General features: G+C 39.9%; 1 protein-coding gene across 38 annotated transcripts in view; it reads left to right on the top strand.

The window, feature by feature from the left end:
* The window catches only part of RBFOX1 (RNA binding fox-1 homolog 1), a 1,166,109-nt gene that overhangs the window by 688,315 nt on the left and 455,500 nt on the right, over nucleotides 1–22,294 (top strand). Inside the window, exon 1 of one of the 38 annotated variants that reach the window (XM_075435952.1) lies at nucleotides 20,871–20,998. The exons of the other annotated variants lie outside the window; for them this stretch is intronic. Coding sequence (XP_075292067.1) covers nucleotides 20,918–20,998 — 81 coding nt within the window. The 5' untranslated portion in view covers nucleotides 20,871–20,917. Of the gene's footprint in view, nucleotides 1–20,870; nucleotides 20,999–22,294 lie in introns of those variants that run through there. 38 annotated transcript variants of the gene reach the window in all.

The raw sequence follows: 22,294 nt of genomic DNA, 5'->3' as shown, positions 1-22,294 counted from the left end.
TGATAGCAGTTTTAGCATACAGCAAATTGGATGGAAATCTGATTCCTGTGTCTTCATGGTACTCTCTTATACTAACGATTATTAAATCATTATAACAGAGTTATTACTCAGCTCTTTTTCCCTTGCTAAAGTAAAACAGAAGCACTCTATCTTATTTGTTCTAATTTGCAGAGTGAATATAGAGTGAATGTTGTCCATTGAAGCATTGTTAGGTTGACAGTGTTTTGAAATGAAGTTCTCTGTCCAAAGTGTAAGATGGCCTGTGTAAAGGCACGAGTCTCTCTGATATTGTTTAGCTCATGAAGACTCATCTGCTCCAGAATGCCTGTGTTCTGCAGTCCTAGGGTGTATTCGTTTTTGGACGGACTGTTGAGACTACTGATAAACACGTTTGCAAAACATTGTACACATAGATGAACCCACAGAATTAGCACTCGTGATACCCGACAGCATGGCGTGATAGAAACTGGACTATTTCCAAGTCAAAATTCCAAAGAATCATTTTGTATTAACAAATTTTTGTTCTTTTGATTTGGGTCAGATTGATGCTGCACCACCTCAGACTGAGGTTGTTTAGATGTTCTATTACCGCCTCCAATGTGGAGAAGTTGGGGCATAAAGATATGCCCTGTACCGGTGTAGGGAACCTTTCAGCATTAGGGAGCAGTGGTGGGCAGAATAGTTCTGGTCTCTGTCATACTGGGGAAGAATTTATACTGTCTGCAGCTCTGAGTTTGACTGGTTTTCTTCTCTAATGCTATGTTTATTGTAATTTAATGAAAAAGAAGTAAAACTTTGTTTCCTTAGGAATCGTATTCGGATATTTAAGTACCAGTGATACAGATTTGTTATTTTGTTGGTTTTGAATGAGAATCTGAAGATACAATGTGGTTCTTTTAACGGTGATTTGTGATTTTTAGCATCCCGCCCCATCTTGTCTGTCTGCAGGCCATCATATTTCTACTTTTCTCCATAGAAAAGACTGGTAAATTCATTACATTTGCTCGCTGGATTGAAAAATAGAAAAGAAAACCCCAAACAAAACCGAAAAAATAAACTGAGGCAAAACAGCTCATTTGTTCTATTAGTCAAAAAGCACACTGTAAGTACTTCTGTGAAACTTAGTTGAATGATAAGAGTACTTATTCTGATTCCACGTTGGATTTTAACATAAACAAATGAGAGTTGTTAATTTTGTGAGAAGTTTCATTTAGATTAGGCTTTTCCTTGAACTCCCACTTTCATATTCCCTAGGACAACAGAACAATGATTTTCTGTATAAACAATAGCAGTAGGGACTAAGTCTCTCTGGATACCCCCATCTGGCAGAGGAAAGCTGGTTGTCAGCATATCAAAAGACTTAGTGAATTTCTTCAGTTTATATACAGGCTTAAATTAATAGAACTTGGTAAGACTTCCTACTATTTCAATTTTTTTTTGTTACTAAAATGAGGAATTCTGTAACATTTATTGAAAAAGGTGTTATTTTTGCTTTGAAAAATTGAAAGGAAAATCTCTAGCCTCCTTTTCCTTATGTACAGAATATTTAATTTCTTAAAAACTTAATCACCAACTCTCCTATTCTCAAGTCACTGCTTTCTCTATGAAGGTAAATGCCCACCTGAGACTGGATGTTGCTTTCTTGCCACAGTTAAAAACAGTCTCAGGGTCCCTCATGGTAGTTTTCTGTTTCTTTGCATAGCAAAACCATTTCTGCCAAATTATCTGTTGTCTTGAAGCACCAACAAACAACCTTGTGTTCAGCATATTAAAATCCCTGTTAATATTCTGAAGCTCTAGCTGATTTGAGGTTGCCTGTCTGTCTTATTACAGTTTTCTTAAAAGCATGGCACTGGGGGAAGGTGTGTGTTGCTTGTCTCCCCCGAATATGGTCCCCGGGGCCTACCCACCAGTGTGGCATGCTGGCTCCGCGTCGCTGTTGCTGACAGCCATCAGCTACACATACATTCCCTCAGTTTTCATAGGCTGGATTTGGCTTCTGTCCCCAGAAGTAAGGTGAACAAATTTCCTCTCCAGTGACACTTTTGCTCAGTGTTACCTGGGAAATGAAAAGAAGATGAGTCCTGGACAGAACAAGGTTAAACTGATATGTTGTCGCGTTAATTTGGCAGAAAATAAACCCCCTTGTGTTCTAATGCTCTTCACTGAAGTGAGAGGCTAGGTGTAGCTAGGTTTAAATTCTGAATGATGTCCAATTTGCCACTACCAGTCCAGTCGCGTTTAATATGTATATTAAACTACCACGATTCTGGATACACTAATAGCAGTCTGCATCTTCAGTCCAGTCATGCTCATGAACTGGCACGGCCGCATTTGGTCGCGTTCAGTGAGAAAATGGGACAACTGGCTGCTTAAACAGTGCAGTTTTATTTGTGCAACAGGTATATAGGTTTTGTGAATTGCCGGTGATAGTGACTGTCTGCAAGAAAGCACGTGCAAATATGACGTTATTAAGTATAAAATGTGTGAAAAGGTTATAAATAATACAGCCTGGCTATAAACATTAGGGAGTAACTATTCCTGAGAAAAAAGAACTTAGTTTAAGTCTCACCCAAGGCGTCCCAAGGGGGGGAGAAGCGAGGCTCAGCCCATCGGCCGATCCCTTGCTCACGTTGTTATCTTGTTTTTCTCCAAAGATCTACAGTGTTATCTTCTTCTCCGAAAATCCCCCATTTCCCTGGCTATTTTTATATCCTTTCTACCTTTAAGGTGAAGGTTGAGTGACTGTAGTCATACATACCTTTAGTATCATGATTGGTGTAAAATTTTCTTGCTTCACGTTTAAAGGTACAGTTTACGAAAAATCGAGAGCGCAGACTCAAAGAGGGGTGGTCACACCTCGGAGGCGGGTAGCCTTTGGGATGGAGGTGTGTTTTAGTATTAAAATGATATTAAAATGAGCAAAGTTCATGAGAGGGTAGCACTTTGGCAAGGTTTTGAAAATCTGTTGGCTCACGGGGACAGAGGAGTTGCTTATCAGTTCTAGAGAACCATTTCTTCCCGCTTTAGCATCACGGAGCAGGGCCACGGAGTCTCCACTCCGTTCTGTCTTCTATGGTACATTGCAGGGAGTTGCTGTGTGAGCGGATTCCTCGCATGCCTGCTGCAGCTATGTCTCATCCTCAGAGCTCCTTTTGATTTCATGCTTTTCCTCAGTGGGTGAACACTGCTACGTTTTTCATATAAACCTTAATTTTCTGATGTAAACCTTAATTTTACTAATAATTCCATGTACGTATTTATTCTGTTGGGCTTTTTTGCCTTTTTTTTCCCCTCCTTCTTTTTCTCCTCTCCTTTGGTTGATTTAAGTCTCCATTTTCTTGGATTCATTGAAGAACAATAAATCACACCAAAAAAAATCCCCATTTTTGGTTGCAATTATGTATGGGAAGAAGAGGCAAAGGTTTAAATAAAAATGACTTGCCAGATATTTTATTTTCAGTGAAGTACCTGAGAGTGTTTTGTACAAGCACTTGTGTCTCAGCAGAACGTACATATTGCAAAAGTAGAACAACAAAAAGATTTATTGTCTGAAACAATTCCCACTGTCATGTGGTATGTAAGAATTAAATATTTATATCTACTCACTGGGATAATAAATCTGTATTCAGTTATGTTGTAGACAATACTAAATGATTGTTGAGGCCTCTAATAACATTGCACCTTGTAAAATATATAGTATAAACAATACATGAGAAAACATTATGGAAAAGTAGTCTCTGGTCCATAGAATTTGCTTGTTTGTTAAAAGAATTATTGAGACAGATGACAAAGTCCATCATAAGTCTGTGGTAGCCATAAATGTGAATTTCAGAGGTGTTGTATTGATGGTGATCCCAAAAGCTGTAATGGTTTGGGGTTGCAACGTGACGCATGGTTGTCCCTCGTGACTGGCCCAAGCCTTACAGACTCTTAGAAATACAGCAAGAGCTGTCTTTTTCTTTAGCTGGGGCAATGTATCAAAAATCACAATTATCTCTGTTCTTCTTAAGTAGAAGTCATTAGTCTTTTCATGGTGGGACTCTGCAAGTTCACAGGTTCGTTTCTCACATGCCATGGGCAGTTAAATAAGAATGCCATGGGTTCCTGAGTTTGCTAGAGCCCGTTTCGGATGCTGTATTGTGGTTATGACTTTGATTCACTATGACATTTTGCACCAGCCTGTATTTAGACAGGAGAAATCTCACTGGCTTCAGCATGTAACTTGCTCAGCATTTTCGTCAGAGCCTGCCTGTGATCCGAAACACAAAGCAGCAGACTCTTTTGTTCAAGCGTCTTTCCTTGTAGGCTTGTAATTCCTCTTAGACTTGTTCACTGCAGGCAAATCTTTGTCAGAAATTCTTTCCTCTGTTTCTTCTGGGAGTGTTCTGTTTAACTTTGTCAGCTGAGGAGCTCCAGCTGTGTCATGACAATTTTGTAATTAGTTATTGCTAGTGAGAACTTTGTTTTCAGATGGAAGACTGTTATTAACCCTTGCTTTTTTCCCTCGTGCCCCATTTTCTCTTTCTTATCTCTGAGAAGGTGGGTGTGTCCTTCTTTGCAAGCCGTTATTACAGCAGTAATCAAAACTCAGCAGATCACCGCATTTGTCAGAAATCCCATTGCTTCCAAACTGTTGCTGTAAATGAATCCATTCCTGTGTGAGTATGATTATTTTAAAAGCCATATCAGACAAACAGGAATTATTTTCTCATTTCCTCTCAGTAAATGAATCCATTGATACTTAATAACTTCACAGTGATTCTGCTAATTGTCATGTTTCCATGATTAAGTTAAAAGATGCGCCGTCAGATTGTCAGGTCTGTGTTGCATCGCTGTGACTTGAATGCGTTGAACTATTTTGAAGCAGCAGCAATGGATTTTGGCCAATGGAGAACTGTTTTCTAACTTCTGTTTGTCAACATCCTGAAGTAAATGGAGAAAACTGGAAAATAGCAGCATTGCCTATCATCTGGGCTACATGCCAGCATTTATAAAAAACAATTAAAAGATAAGAGTGTCTAAAAACAAGCTGTAAGCCTAGCTAAAGACAGGATCAAACCCAAGCAGACTAGTTTTATGAATGGTATGCACAATATAAGTTAGTAGCATATTACTTTTTATCCCTAGGAGCTCAGAAAGGGTCAATACTCAAGTGACACATTACTTCTTGGAGAACCCTGATGTTTCCTAATTTTGAATTAGTGTACACTAGAACCGCAGTATGCCTTTTTTTAACTTTCTTTTTTGTTTTTCATAATTACCCTGGTAGAATACTGATTTGGGTTTGTTTTTGTTGTTTGTTTTGGTTTTGTTTTTTTTTTTTCCCCCCTTCCCTGACAGTGCTGTAAAAAGATACAGTTGACATTTGGGAGGATTATGAAGTTCCTGGCCTGAAAATGCTATACAATGAAAATTTATCAGAAATATTTTTATAAAATGTGTTCAGAGTGTGTGGCAAATAATTTTGTGCCTTTTCTTGTCGATTCATCAACAAGCCTAGGAGAAGTATTTATGAATTAAGCTAGTCTGGAATGAGCTGGCACTTTATATGTTTTATAGGTTTAATTTATCTTGAAATATTTCAGATTCCTTATTTATAAACACAACTTTGGATTTGTCCCTCATGCCACTCTTTTCTAGATTGATTTATGAATGTTAGGATGAATTGTAAGATAAACATCTGTAAGAAATACAACTTTTTGAATTACCCATTTTTCTTGATATATTGTTCATCAGTTTATGCATGCAATTTATATGATGTCTGAGTAAGAAGAAAAAAAATTAGAGTATCTTTAATGTCAGATACTTTATTGGGCTAAATTAGAGAGTTTTGCTAGCAGGGGGCTGCAGGGCTGTCTGTGTGGAAGAAGGCCATGAAACCGCCCTGTGCCAGTCGCAGCCAGGGTCCAGCTGGCTCCGAGACCGGTGTGTGTGTCGCCTGCCGTGGCACTAGGCAGAGAGGTGCACGTGGCACCTCTGTTCAGACGTAGTCAGGGAACTGTGGCAGTCCTGAGGGGAGGAGAAGTACGCCAGGAGATGTCGCTGAGGGCATGGTTGCAGACCTCTTGGGATGAGGCACTCGGTGGCAAGAGGAGGTACCTCGGAGGGGCTGTGACCCACATAGGACCTACAGCAGGGCAAGGACCCGCCTGAAGAACTGTGGCCTGGAGGGACTGCAGCACATTGAGGACCCACGCTGAAGTGGAAGAAGAGTAAGTAGCAAGGACCGGCAGAAAGAAACCATTCCCCAGACAGCCCTGAGCTCCTGCGCCACGTGGCACCTCACTGAAAGAATTGGGATGAAGGGTAACGTGGTGGAAACGGGGATCTGAGACTAGAAAGGGGGAGGAAAAGTGTTTGGCTGAAGTTGAGCATGGGGAAGAGGGAGGAAAGGCATTTACTTAAGCATTCATTTAGCTGTTCATGCTTTCTTTTTCTCCATACCTGAATCGGTGATTAGAATTTTGTGTTAATTAACACTAAAGTATAATTCCCCAAGTCTGGACTGTTTTGCTTGCAACATGTACTCTTTCCATGATGTCTGTGTAGCACACTGCCAAAAATTTTTAATGTTGGGTATTTCTTCCTTAGAAATGGCTCACTTTAAATCAGATTAGTGTTTGAATGAGAGCAAGGTGTTTCAGGGAAACAGAATAGACTGTTATAACAAAGAGATTTAATCTGACACAAGAAATGCATTAGTCATTTATTCTGCTTAGCATTTCTCTAGAAAGACTTTTATTGTAATATGCTATTATTTTACATTAAAAGTAGCATGTTCTTCCCTCGATTGAGCCTGGTAGTAGCAGGAACCATTTCAGCCACCTTTTAAAAGCAGCCAGCTCAGTGAAGCCAGCTATTCAATAATAAAAAAAAATGCTACAAAACTCTGGAGACCAAAAGTGCTTCATTTTAAAGCAATGTGTTGTTAGAAAATCAGAAATGTTATAATTATTCAGAAATGCATTGTATGGCAACATCCAGGAGGATCACTGGTCGTGACCCTAACCCTGCTAATCTTGCTTCATTTATTTTACTGAGTGTTAGATGGAAACTCCATCGTCCCGCTTGTGCCCTGTGCGGTGGATGTGTCATACAGCTGTAACTGGGGAGCTGTCTTCCTCAGGCTGGATGAGGAAGCACTGCTGAAAAGCTGTGCTACTGATGTCTCAGCCAGGACAACCATCTTTCGGGTTTGGGGATTTTTTACCCTTGTATGCATAGAGCTAGAGGACCTTTAATGGCTGAAAGGGGTGAGGAAGTGCTCGGGGGATTGTATGTAGAGAAAAGGAGGAGGAGAGGGTTTGAAGCTGATTTATACCTGTCTGCTGAGATGAGTAACTTTTTTCTACTCTCTGTAATGTGAACAAATGTGATGAAGCACAGGGAAAAATACCATCTTTTTTTCTCCATGTTTTTCACCGAAGACCAGCCCTAATTGCCGCCACTGTTGCTGCTCCTGTGTGCAAATAAGCCCATGTTTGGACCTGCTACATACAAAAAGGAAGCCATCTACCAGAACAGATTTATCCAGCTCTAGAAAAGAGGGAGAAATGGATCTTTATTCCCTGCTTTTTTACCTTTTTGCTTTTTCCTTTTCATTACTTTTTCCCCCACAATAAGCAAATGAATGTTTGAAGCTCTTTAGCAGATGTTTTCTTATTTCACTCAGGTGGGACATTTGTCATGCATTAGTCTCTTTTGTGTCATTTTATTTTGGCAGCTAATTTCTGAACTAATTAGCACACTAGAGAGATCTCCTAATAGGAAACACACGGGCAACCAGTGGTTAAGTATCTGATAGCATATTGCAGAGTCCATCGTAACTGAAGTAGGAGACTGCGGCATGCTTGCAATCACTGCATGTGGCATAATTGCATTTGTTAAACACTCAGCTGTTAGTGCTCTGTAGTTCTTGTTTGTCTATAAAGGAAACACCAAAGACCTCTGAAATTGTGGGGAATTACAATTTTGAATAAATTACGGTACACTGGCTAACTAATGTGTATTTTATGTTGTGAGTGTGACTTGTTAAAAATGACTGGAACCATTTAAGTGTGTGTACATATTTACATGTACGTGTGCTTGCTGTGTGACTAAGATTCTGACATTTTCTCTAATACAGATTAAATTATTAGAATTACATTTTACATTATGCTGGTATAGAAATAAGGGTGCAATAAACCAATTTCAAATTTAAACTATTAGACGATTTTCTACAAGAGCATTTTGTATTAACTTACTTCTATCCCCGTTCATCTATAACATTACATCTGCAGTATTTGTCTTCCAAAAAGCATCAAGTTTACCGTCATACTAAAAGCTAGAGTGTCTGATCACTTTTGTGAGCATCTGCTTGACTGTTAATGGTAGCTGAAGATGCCAGAAGTAAGACTGAAATATTTACTTTTTTTTTTTTCACTAGGAAGATGTGTCAGTATGAGGGAGAATGAGTTAGTGAAAGAGAAAGAGGCTAGAGCAGAATGATTAAGGCAATAGCGAAGACATAGGAGACCCAGAGTCCACAGCTGTTCTGCCTTGTTTGAAGTAATAAATTTCTCAAACTGAAAAAGCTCAGCAAAGGTGTCCCACTTTTCCAGCTGCAGGTTTCTTTAGCAGTCTCTTCTGCTGTGAGTCTTCTCAAGTGTCTCCCAGCATGTCTCCTCTCTTGTGGCTCCTTCCCGAGCAGCCGATGCTCTTCCTAGATGTGCCTGAGCCAAAGCACTGTCTGTCGTTCCAGCACATGCTGGCTTGCTCTCCCTGGTGTCAGAGCCGTTTGGACCCCTCTGCGACTGGCTACCTAAACCCTGCAGCGTATGGCAAATGTATACATTAACTGATTGTGGGTGCCCGTGCATGAACTAATTGGGCACCTATGCATGCACTAGTTAAACACTTATGCGAGAGCTAATAGGGTGCTCATATGTGAACTAATAGGGAACTCTGCTGGAAGCTGCTTGGGCATTTGTGTAAAGTTGTGCATGAATGTGGTAAATCTTGCAATTTATGCCCAGAATCCATGATGATTACTTCTGAAGTTGTACTGTATCTCATTCCTCTTATTTGTCCTCAACACTGAAATACCTCCCAAATTAGGCGTAGGCAAGAAGAAAGAAAGTCTGCTTCTGTATATGTGCATATGCATGCGGATTTATGTCTAAGAGAACTGGAGAAGAGACTAGGCTTTCTGTCTTCCAAAAGAGAGCCACAATTTTGTCCTACCTGACAGTGCCCTATGGGGCTGTTGTCTTTGTAAGTTCAGTTAACTACCAAAACCCTATTGAGGGACTGATTCTTTACTAATGTCACTCTTTAAACTATGACATTGGTAGAATGACTAAGGACAGTTCTGTTTCCATCCTTTTAAGGAATTAAGGTGTCTGCTTGTCTTAAGGGTATAAAGTGAGCTGCATCATCTGAAGTGAGAGTTTGTAAAACAGGAGAAGGTACCAAATATGAATCGAATGCTTTTCTTTCTTTTTTTGTCAGTGCTTAATGGATTTCTTGGAAGCATTACTAGAAGAGTAGAAATATACAACTACTCAAAAAAAAATCCATTTGAATATAGGAATTTAAATAAATCAGGATTCTGATTTGACCTGTAACAATTGCTGTTTATAGATGAATATACAAAGCAAAAGTAACGTAGTCTCTTTACAGGAAAAGTAACTCCCTTGTCTTAGAAATTCATTAATTATTGGCAAGAGGATTTCTGCTTTTTCCAGGCTCTTTGATCCAAAGATTTATATGACTGTAACCTTGAATGCCATTAAAATAGGATGCAGCCTTCGCTTTGTGATGTTTGTTAGTTCTAATCAGAGATCTGCTTTTGATTAGATTAGATAATTCCGAAGGAACCTGAGCCAAATCATGGCGTATCTGAACTGCAGTATAAAAACAAAATTAGGTTTAATACAGTTTTGTTGGTAGCGCTTCATTGACTGTGAGAAGCATATGAGATGTTTGAAGATCAAATTCACTAGAAGTATCAATAGACAGTCTTTTATAAGCTGGAAAAGATTCTAAAATCCACCACATAATTTCTCCTTTTCCTTACTGAAATGTACATTGACTCACCCTTCTGATACCCTACTCCAGCAGGCCAAGAGACTGACTTTTTATTTTTTTGCAGCTTTTGACTATAAATCAGTGCCTTTCATACTAGGTCATTGACATATACTTAGTAAAAGATTCAAGGGAACAAGGTTTTTGTTTATTAATCATGGTGAAAACAGAGACGCTTTCTACCCCAGTGACGAGAGCTGTGTAACTAAAAGACAGCAGGAGTCTTAGCACTCTGCAGCTTCTAGCACACTCCAGAGTTATTTAATAGATCACTGTCAACCTTGAATTATTCTCTCCAGGGATAGCGCCATTATGTTTATAAAGTGCAACTGGATGGTGTTTGTCTAAAGGGGCAAAATTTAATCTCAGTTTTGCAAGAATTTTTTATGTGCTCATGTAGCCAGCTCTACAGTTTGATAAATAATTTGTTTCCTGATGTTCTGTTATTTTCATATGACAGTTAAACATTTGGTTTGGTTTGTGTGAATGGTTTTGTTCTGAATGCAGCACAGCTATTTGGGGAAATAAGGCTTATGGAATCATATTACTTACTGTTTCTGCTATGTCTGTGTGGGTATGCCTCTGGGCTGGGTGAGTGTTATGACAGAAGATTTCAGACATTTTAAAATAACTGTCACAGTTCAAATTCTCACTGCAAGGAGGACGCTGAGGTGCTGGAGCATGTCCAGAGAAGGGCAACGAGGCTGGTGAAGGGTCTAGAGAAGAAGTCTTACAAGGAGCAGCTGAGGGAACTGGGGTTGTTCAGTCTGGAGAAGGCTGAGGGGGACCTTACTGCTCTCTACAGCTACCTGAAAGGAGGTTGTAGTGAGGTGGGTGTTGGTCTCTTCTCCCAAGTAATTAGGGATAGGACGAGAGGCAATGGCCTCAAGTTGCACCAGGGGAAGTTTAGATTGGATATTAGGAAAAATTTCTTTACTGAAAGAGTGGTCAGGCATTGAAACAGGCTGCCCAGGGCAGTGGTGGACCATCCTTGGAGGCGTTCAGAAAAGTGTAGATATTGCACTTCAGGACACGGTTTAGCAGGCATGGTGGTGTTGGGTTGATGGTTGAACTTGAGGATATTTGAGGTCTCTTCCAACCTTAATGATTCTGTGAGTGGCTGATATGCCAGAGGGTTGTGCTGCCACCCCGGAGACCTTGACAGGCTGGAGAAGTGGACTGACAGGAACCTCATGAAATTCAACAAAGGGAAATGCAAAGTCCTGCACCTGGGGAGGGACAGCTCCAGGCACCAGGGCACACTGGGTGCTATCCAGCTTGGGAAGAAGCTTTGCAGAAAAGGCCCTGGGGGTCTTGATGGACACCAAGTTGAACATGAGCCAGCAGCGTGCGCTTGTTATGTAGAAGGCTAGTGGTGTCCTGGGCTGCATTAAGGCAAGTGTTGCCAGCAAGTAAAGGGAAGTGATCCTTCCAATCTGCTCAGCACCAGTGAGACCACACATGGAGTACTGTGTCTAGTTCTGAGCTCCCCAGTATGAGAGGTATGGAACTACTGGAGAGAAAGTCTGGTAAAGGGCCTGAAAGATGATTAACGTTCTTGAGCAACTTTCATATTGGGAAAGATGGAGAGAGCTGGGACTGCTTAGCTTGGAGAGGAGAAGGCTCAGGGAGAATCTCATCAATGTGTACAGAAAGCTGAAGGGAGGCTATAGAGGAGATGGAGCCAGGCTCTCTTCAGTGGTGCTCAGTGACAGGACCAGAGGCAAAGGGCACAAACTGAAACACAGGAGATTCCCTCTCAACATCAGGAAGCCCTCTTTCACTGTGAAGGTGAGTGAGCACTGGTACAGGTTGCCCAGGGAGGCTGTCGAGTCTCCATACTTGGAGATACTTAAAAGCCATCTGGACATGGTCCTGGGAAACCAGCTCTAGGTGGCCTTGCTTGAGGAGGTGGGTTGGAGCAGGTGACTTCAAGAGGTCCCTTTCAACCTCAACCATTCTGTGACTGTGATAATGCATCCTCTGAGATGTAAAGCAACTTCAAATTGTATAATGTTTTTGTAATATGACAGCTACATAAAGCTAATATAAAAAGATACAGTTGCTTTACATTGTTAAAAGGGATGCATGTGAAGTGCCTACTGTTTTTTTTATTTTAAGTGTGTTGATGATGATACAGACTTTGTGACAGTAAGTCCTGCAAGCAGAGCTGGTGTTCAGATTCTGCTGGTATCTCGCGTATGAAATTGCCAGCTGAAGGAATAGAAGTACTAAATCTAAAACTGGATGCATTTGCTGTTTTGGCACTTAAATTATGCTTTTTATCACATAAGTCCATTTAACATTGAGGTTATTCATTAGCGTAGGCTTCACCTTCCTTCTCCATTTCCTGAATGATGGAGATAATGGGATTGATTCTAAAGTTATTTAAGTGTTGTTATGTCAGAGGTGTGTCAGGTGGAGTTAATGATGTTACACTCATGCAAGTGAAGGGAGGATCAGTAAATTGAGTATAGGAAAAATGCAGTAGGCAGGAGAGCAAAGACTGAAAAGTAGGATAAATCTTGGTAATGAAAATGTAAAATTAAAAAATGTATCATCTGGAAGGAAATATCACATGAGCTAACTCCTCTGGTTTGTCTTGTCCGTAGGAATTCTTAGTATCTCCCACCTGACTAAACTTTAATGTGCACTGCATACCACAACAGATAATTTAAGATGTACTGTTTTCAAAGACGTATTTTAAAATATTTCTTTGATGTAGATAAGGGAAATTGTAACAAACTGGGCTTTAAAAGCTATTTGTCTCATGTCTTTGACTACTATTTTTGCCAGTGTTTGTTTAAAATTCCTAGTGCTATACTTTTCTTATAACTAGACATGTAAACATTGAAACTATTAAATAATTTACATTGCCCAAAAAAGAGAAAAACATTAAAATATAGTTTAAAATTGTGCCTGCACATCATTTTAATACTTGCATTAAAAGATAACCAGAATCAATCTGGTCAAGGATCCGCAAATAATCACCTGATTTCCAAAAGCTCACTGCTGTTGTTTTGTGGTTTAGTGTCTTATCAGCTCTCCATGTCAGCAGGTTTTCTCCTCTTCCTCTCTGAGGCACGATTGCTCTCCTTTATTATTTTTCCCTTCTGTTTGTTTTTTGCTCTGCTTTTTGTACACCTGCAAAGTCATTTCCCATCCTCACAATTAACACTTAATTGTCTGACTACAAAAAAGGGTAGCAAGATGCACTCAGTGTGCAAAATAATATTTGAACTTGTTCTGCCAACTGCATGCATAGAAATAACTTATCTGACCGCTTCATTGCTCAGAAAATTTGAAGCAATGTGTTTCTCTTTAAATATGCTATGCCATTTATGTTTCAGTTACAGTAAATCTTGTTTCATTCGTAATTTTCAAATATTTACATAAAAAGCAATAGCAGTTCTTCAATTACTTGTAACTACCTGTGAAATAGGTGCAAGTCTCTTTGTGCTAAGTTTAGAAAATATAATCAAAAGGTGTTAATTCTTTGTGTATTTGGAGAATGATGGTAATTTTTTCAGTTACTTTGGAAAATGGAAGTATAAATGTTAGATTATGAGTAACCATCCATATCCCTTACTAACACTTTAGTAAGATTGTTTCCCAGCCACGAATTTTAGCCTGTGTTCCCAAAGTGGCTAAGGTAAGGGATGATGGTGAATAACGGACACACAGATGACCTGAGTTCCTCTAAGAACTGCTGTGCGTTCTTAGTGGTGGAAGTTCCCTTCACTTTACGTGCTGCCAAATCTTGGATTCTGAGAGAAAACACAACTGTAAGTTTGTTTTGGCAAACGGAGGCTTCTGTGCTGCCATAGGCGTGAATCTGTGAACAGTGGCAAGGGCTGGGACCCGGCAGGTTCGCTGACAGCCCACGGTTGCTGTGCAACAGCCTGATTTTCAGACGGTAGCCAAGAGCGTGCGGACCTGTGTTTAATTCCTGAGGAGGAACTTTAAGATTCAGCATTAGCTCCAGGTCCTAGATCTGGCAGGAGATTCCCGAGACAGACCCATGCCTTCAGTGTTGTGTTTTGCAGCTGTAGTCCTAATGGGAGAATAAACACAAATAGAGGTGGTTTGTTCATATGGCACACCTTTAAGAAGTACTGTAAAAAAAGTTCAAGAGCTTTTTGGGTTCAATTTTCTGAAATTGTGAAATTGTTTTTTTAGTATAAGCTGTTCAGTCTTATCTTGGTGGACTGATCTCATCGGATTTTATAATTTAACCTGAGATATTTTGGTAGGAATTGCCCAAGGAAAACGCCAGAGACACAGCAGATGACATTCAGTTGTGGTATCATTTGATATGTCTTACCATGAGTTTGGGTTAGGTGTGAAATTAAAGCTATGTCCATGAATATAGTTTTCAAAGGAAGTGACATTGGGGGGCTTCGCACGGTGACCAGTTCCCGCCCACAGTAATGGCATTCCTCAGATATCCTTCTTCGCTATGTTAACCTTTTGTCACTCCTGTGTTGTCTGTTGTACTAGTACATTTTTATACTTCAACATCATATATTCTTTAAAATATCTAATGGGATGTAGTTATTAGAAAGAAATAGAAACTCTTTTGGTAGCATTGCATTGTAATTATTGAAAGATTATCCAAATTACCTGCTTGGAGAACATGAAGTGTAAGGTAAATATATCCAATAGCTTTATATTCACTTTCTAATGACCTTGTTTCCCCAAGCTCATAGAAGTTTTCCATGGAAAAAAAAGAGAAAAGTACAGATTTTCAGGCAAATTATTTTTCACGTTTGGGAATCTAGTGTGGGTGAGACAGTTTCTCTTTTACAGTCTTTTTTTTTTTTTTAGATTAAGTCACTCATAATTATTTATAGAAGCATACTAAATTACCTTGCCAGATTATGAATAAGTGTTCTGGGTAGAAATCTGTAACAAAAAAAATAAATGGATGGTTACTTGTTAGAAAAAAACATTTTAATGACATTAGATTAAAAGAATAATGGTTTTTTTATTCTTAGCAGTTTTGTAAACTGTTTCACTTACTTGCAAAACATGCTTTTATTTCCAACAGTTTAAAAATCCAGCTGTGAGGGAGAAATGACTGCAAGGTGTCAAAATAATTTAATTTTTCCTTAAAAAACAAAGTGCTGTACACTTCAACTTTTCTCATATTTAGAGCATCTTGTAGCCTGCTTGCATAACTAGTGCATGAAAAAATGGGAGACTAATGGATCGGTTTTAACTCTTCATTATTTATGAAGTGCAGAGAAAAATAGTTACAGATGATTGTTGTAGGGGATTTCCTGTAGCTACACTGTTTTGTTTAAAGGATTTACTCATACTGGTTTAACTCCAGCATGAAAAGTTAAGGCTCCTTTTGTCCTGACTTACACTTAAAGTAAACTTGCTGCATGTCTTTTTAAATATATATATATAGGACAAGTATATTGGTTGAAAAAAAATCCCCTATTTGTTTAATATTAGCTTGTGATACACACCAAACACTTCTTATCTTGGCACTATTTTCTTATTTCACCTTTATTGTTGTTTGAATGGACATGAACTGTGTTGCAGCAGATATTTCTGTACTCTAAATGTGCTGTGTTTGATACATATTCTATAAGGTATTTATCTAGCAAGTGCTGGTTACATGGATGGGTGTCTGTGTTTTGAAAGCCTAAGTGACTTCTCCGAGTTTTTGCATTCCATTTAAAAGGACTGTTTTGCATGAACAAGTGTTACTCATGAAAAGACTTGCCATTTCTGTGCCCAATAGTGTGTATTTGCAAATCTGCATAATAATATTTTTAAATAAATTTTTGAAGACAAATTTGGTATTCCATATTTTTCAGTCCATCAAGAATAAAAGAAGAATTCCTAAGCCTAGGGAAGAATTAGGTGTGGGAGTCCCTGCTCCACTGTCTTACCAAGGGCTGGAGAAGTGTCATTCTGGCTCTGGGGTTTCTCAGTAGAAGACACTACACTGAGTCCCAAAATGACTACTGTTCCATATAAAGCACCAAATTCAAGTAATTCGAATGGTTAAAATTTTATACCCCATAACTGGTTTTAGTTTTCAAGTATTATTTATACACCAAATGTCCTTTATGCAGTCATAGTATAAATTTCAAGATGAGTTGGGAGTATAGTGAATAGAAATTCTGCTTGATATTTCAACTTTAAAAAAAAATTCCTGTATGAATTGGAATTCCAACTCCCATTTGTGGCCTTGGAAGTCTTTTCGTAAGTGACAATGTCTTTCTCCCCATCAGGGAAAAAAAAAAAAAATATTTGCCTTAAATTATTTAGGGAGGTTAAGGGACTTTTTAGAGATATGAAGCCAGAGACTTGAATTGCTGCTCAGGACAGGTTTTTCCCTGGGTATAGAATTTTTGCTTCCAGCTGCAGTATGTTCCAGAGTAAAATGGGCCAGCTAGGAAACTGCAGGAACGAAATATGAACTGTGTTTGTCAGGGAGGTAGTAGCCTGATTATATGGAGACTTCACCTTAGCAGCCGACAGGTATGGCAGTTGCCTTGTGTGTGAATATGGAGCCCGAGAAGCTACTTGGTGGCATCTGTGAGTGACCTGCAGCCAGGCTGAGCTGTAACACCTGCTCCGACCGTGCCTTTATCCCAGTCTGTTCTGCCAAAATGCCCTCCACACGTCCAACAGGGTTAAATGCTTCTTTCAGGAGACAGCCTAAATTAGTAGGGAACTAGTGTTTATCCAAAGGTTACAGTTAGCCTTGTATTTAACTGAAATGTAACATACTACAAAATATCTAGTTCTTGTGCATGCTGAAAGCAAACATTTCATTTGGTGGTGACAACTGTCAGAAAGAAATACGTATGTAGAACTGGAAAAATCCTGTCCTGACTTAAATAGATCCATATATAAAACTAGCATGAAGTCAGAAAGATTAACTCTTTCATCAAAATCGTTACTGCGTTGCAAGAATCTTTTTTTCTTTTTCTGAATCCTTGTAGCAGTACTAGAAAAATAGTCAACCTTTTTGCAATGACGTTTTGATGTGGTTTGCACTACAGTAGCAGCAGACCTTTGCAATATGTTTTCTACCCCAGGGCAGGGCGAAATTTCCCTCTTCTGTAGCAGAAGGGATCCTTGCCTTTTTGAATTTTATCTACAAATTAAATGGTCAGAAGACTTAGGATAACCTCAGGAAGGTTAATGCATTTTGCTTGCACGCTTCTGAAACCAGACTTGTTTGTGTTGGAAACAGCCAAGTAAGAATCTCACTTCACTTTACTCACCAAAATCTTAACGATGTTTGGTGTTTGGAGAGACAATCTATATGTCAGACTGAAAATTGTCCTGCTTACTTGAGAATTAATCAATCTGTTCTGACACAGCGTGTATGTCCTCAGTGTCGCAGCAAATGGTGGCAGGCCAATTGGTTTCCCGTTCTCTTTTGCTCTTTTTTGCCTGTCAGTAACCTGATCGTACACGCACATAAGGTGACCCTGAGTCAGCTGGATCTTTGAAGTGGATTTAAATAGGCCTGCTGCTTATAGAGCACTCTCCAGAAAAAGCTAATAGGCTTTTTACATATTTTAAATGACAAGTTCTATTAGAACTAAAACTAGAGTACTTAAGTTTTTGAAGAGTAGACTCGGAGCAAATCAGTAATAAATAGAAGGGGTTTATATACAACTCTTCTGCCTCCTGTGCCCTCAGTGGCAGGTCCTTGCTTACAGACTTGGTTTCAGCTGGTGTCCTAAGTTGTAGCAAATGCTGCTGCCTTTGCTTTAGCCCCCGTAAAGTCCTCTGTTCGCCACAGAGGCCCTTCTGGCTGCCCCCTACTCATCGCTGTGTGTTTTTGGATGCTGTCTGAGTGGGCCGGGTTCCCTGCTGTCATCTCGTGCCCACCGCTTCTGAGCGTGGGAACCATCTCCCCCGTGAGCAGCCTTGGTAGTGGCCAAAGCACGGACCACTCTTTCCTTTGCTGCAGGGGGCTGCCACCTAATCCCAGGACTCTTTGTACAATATCATAAATTGTAAAGCACAACATACATTCTGTCGCAACATTTTTCTTTCTGTAGTTTCAAATCAAGACCTACCCTGAAAAGCGTACCGTATTTTCCATATTAAAATGAACGCCATTCCAATATCAGTGGAGGTCCACTTCCATGAGTGTTCTCACAACTCTAGTCCTTACATGGTGTGTTCACGTGACACAGGCATATTGTCAGGGGGATAAAACTGACTGAGCTCTCTTTAGTTTAAACTTTGCGTACTGTTTTGTATTGAGGCGTTGGCTGTTGTTTGTTGTTATTGTCATACAGCAGCGGAAGACCCGAACGCTGCACTTTGGGATAACGTGCTTTTTCACTTCCATGGTGTACCAAGATGACCTTTATGATGTGTAAGAGGCCTCTGATTGTATCAGAAGGATACATTTCAAAGGCGTTTGTCACTTCCTTTTCGCAGGTTCCACGTAGTGCTGCTGTGCCCTGTGAAAACTGCCCTATTTCCCTCATAAGGCATTCTTTCACTGGCAGATTAAATGTTTTACAATGCTTAATTTTTATATCAGTTCTTTAGGTATTGGCCTCCTCTGGGGAGAAGAGAACTATATAACTGTGAGGAGATACTATGAAGTGGCTGTTGTAACTCACAAAATTTCCCAGGCTCAATGAAATACAAGTAGATTTGTTAATAATGGCTGACAGTGGTACTTCATTTTTATTTAACCTTCTGACAGAAGTCATGCTTCATTCACTTTTACTTATGTAAGCATAAGATAAAATAAAATAGATAAAAAACTGTTGGATGAGAAAGGGCAATTTTAGTAGGGCTAGTGAACAGGCACTAAATAACGTATTAAATAACAGCCTGTCATGTACTTTTCTGCAAGCAGTTTGAGTAATGCATTAAGACATGAGGATCGGCATAAGACGTTAACTTGTTACAATGCACAAAATTTTAGTTTTAAAAAGCAGGATGAAATAAAATCACAGAGAATTAGTGTGGTGCTTACTTCATGCTTGCAAAGGGCCCTGCATGGGGAGAATTCACTCTGGGAAGGGCAGAAAGTATCTGTACTCTCTCCGCTGCAGAGAAAGTGGGGTTACCTTGGGCTTGCTATACGGTGCTGTACGACCCAGAGGAGGAGAACACTCCCCCTTAACCTTGTTCCTCAGTGGTGGTATGTGCTGCCAGGAGAACTGTTCAACCTTAGCCCTCTGTGTCTGGTAAGAGATAATTGTTATTTTGACTGTGTGGAGAGGTACGGCACATAGCCACGTGTGATGTGCATAGCCATTTTGTTCTGTCTTCTCTTTGACCACAGAATTACTTCCTTCTCAGTAATTTAACATAGTTCAAGACCCTTAACATGAAATTCAGATTAAAATTCTTTACTTCTGTCAAATGAAATCATTTATTCTCATTTTGGTCATGTAGGTAGGGTTGTATTGAGTTCTGAATGATGCAGACTTATCGATAGAGAGATTTCTATTTTGATATGAATAAAACTCACTGAGTCTCCTCAGCATATTGATTCACTACAGTGTAGGATTTTATCGTTCTGCAGTGAGAATTACCATGGATACAGCATTTTCCTCATAATTTGTATCATCTGCTCAGCTTTTAGCTTTTGTTTAGGAAATATTTTCCTTACTCTGCTTAAAGAAGGTGGGATCATTTTGAACTCTTAACCAGTTTTCAGTCTTTTCTGCGACTCTTGTTTATTTTGCCATTGTTGGGTTTCCTTGCTGTTGTGGAGAAAATAAATTATTTTTGTTATTGAACTTAGGATCTACTGTTTGTTTGTAAGTATGTCAGAGTTATGACATGTTCTTAGGATAGTTTCTCAAGTCTTCTGTGAAATTCTGCTAGTGCTACTATGTAGAACTCATTGGTGTACTGTGAGAGTAGATTGTGAATGTCCAAGGCTTGATCCTCTTGAAAAAAACCCCAAACAAACAAACACCGCCCTCCAAAACCAACCAACTAAACAAAAAAGCCCCAAACCACACAACAAAACCCCAGCAAACCCAACATGATACTGCTTTTCCGTCAGCGTTTGAGTAGTCTTAAGAGTTCTCAGGGAGTATTTGTATGTTTATGGGGTGCCCATGTCCTGGTGTTGGCAGTGGGGAGCTGCAGGGGTGGCCTCTGGGAGGGGGGAGGTCTTGGACTGTATGCATTGGCCCCATGGCAGGACACAGTGAACCCCAAGGCCAGAGAAGGAAGAGGGGGAAGATGTGCTCCGGGTGCCGGAGCAGAGATTCCCCTGCAGCCCATGGGGAGCCAATGGTGGAGCAGGTATTTCTCCACAGCCCGTGGAGGACCTTGCACGAGAATGGGCAGATGTTTCCTGAAAGAACTACAGCTGGTGGGGAGCCCACACTGAAACAGATTTTCCTGACAGGAGTCGCAGCCTGTGGAGAACTACACAGGAGCAGATTTCTTTTTTCCCTGAAGGACTGCAGCCCATGAGAAGGGCCCACACTGGAGCAGGAGTAAAGTGTGAGGGAGGAAGTAGCAGCAGAGAGGACTGACCACAACCCCTCACTCCCATCCCCTCGTGCTGCTCAGGGTGGGCAGAGGAGTCAGAAATGAAGAATGAAGTTGAGCCTGGGAAAGGGTGTTGGAGGAAAGTGTTGTTTTAATTTCGTTTTTGTTTGTCATAATCCAAGTCTATCTTAATTGGCAATAAATTGAATTTATTTTCCTCAACTCAAGTCTGTTTTGCCTGTGACTGTAATTGGTAAGCGATGCACCTGTCTTTATCTCAACCCACGAGCTTTTCCATCTTCTTTTCTGCCCCTTCCTTGTTAAGGGGGAGAGTGAGAGGGTGCCTGGGTGGACGTCTGGCTGCTGGCCAAGGTGATCCTGTCATAGGATGCTATCAAGGCATTTGAATTCAGGAACAGGAGAAGATACAGGAAGCAAGAGTCAGACTCCATTACTAGAGTGTGTCTGTGTAAGTATATATATGAAAGTATGTCCTTTTCTTTCTACAGAGAAGGAGCTTTGCTAATCGTTGTTGCCAGGGTACTTTTCACTCGTTTCCTGCTCTCTTAAGAACTCTCCTTGTAGTGATACATGTACTGGTAAATGAATTGAGGAGTCCTTCAGGGTGGGAATATATGTGTATGCATATACTTTATTTTAGTCTATTCTACTATAAATGAATGACATTTATCTTTAATTTATTTATAATCTCTGCGAAGGGCCTTTATTTTGTCCCAGAAGTACTTTTATACTCAACCAACAGAAGCTGGTAATGCCACTGCAGGCAATGGAATATCCTCTGCCCTGGAGGCCTGACAGAGATGTTCGTTTTTCTCGGGTAGTTCAGATTCGAAGTGGAGGATCAATGTTTCAACCATGTTTTTATCATTAAAGTCATTTACATTTAAGAAGACAATCTCTCCCTCAGCTATTAATAATTTATCACAAGGAGGCAGTGTACTGGAGTATTGATTACATATCTGCTAGCTTTTGTGTAGTAAATATCCCTCTGGATTTAGCTGAAAAATCTCGATGTGAACTTTTCGCAGAAAGTTTAGCAGTTACTTTTCTCTCCTTCTCCTCTGCAGCCAGTCTTATATTTTTGTAGAATTAATACACAAAGAATGCATGCAACTGCGTAGCATGTGTCGTCATTCTTAGCTAATTTGGTTGAACGGATCACTACCTCTGTTGTCTATGTGCAGTAAAGACTCTCTTGGTCTGAAGCTTCCTTTAACAATTTGAAAAATAGAACAAAAATGGTAGAACAGTTGTCTGTTCTCGGAAGTCATGACATACAAAATATAAGTGGTCAAATCATAGAATCATAGAAATTTTTGGGTCGGAAGGGACCCCTAGAGGTCATCTAGTCCAACCCCCCTGCAGCGAGCAGGGACACCGCTAACTAGATCAGGTGGCTCAGAGCCCTGTCCAACCTGGTCTTGAATGTTTCAGGGATGGGGCCTCCAGTACCTCTCTGGGCAACCCGTTCCGGTGTTTCATAACTCTCATTGTAAAGAATTTCTTCCTTATATCCAGCCTAAACCTACCCTGTTTTAGTTTAAAACCATTACTGCAAGATATAAATATCAAGATGTATAATAATCTACTGACTATTAATGAGTTCTACTTCCTAAATGCAGTATTTAATCAAAAGTCTTGCTGAAATGAGGCAGTAAAAATTAGATTTGTTACGATTAAGGTTTACATAATTTAACGTTTACATGGCATTTATGATATAAATCTATAGGCATATAACTATGCC

Source organism: Opisthocomus hoazin, chromosome 15 (assembly GCF_030867145.1).
Source record: "Opisthocomus hoazin isolate bOpiHoa1 chromosome 15, bOpiHoa1.hap1, whole genome shotgun sequence".
NCBI lineage: Eukaryota > Metazoa > Chordata > Aves > Opisthocomiformes > Opisthocomidae > Opisthocomus > Opisthocomus hoazin.
Note: the sequence above shows the minus strand (reverse complement) of the source record. Positions and strands in the feature narration are given on the sequence as shown.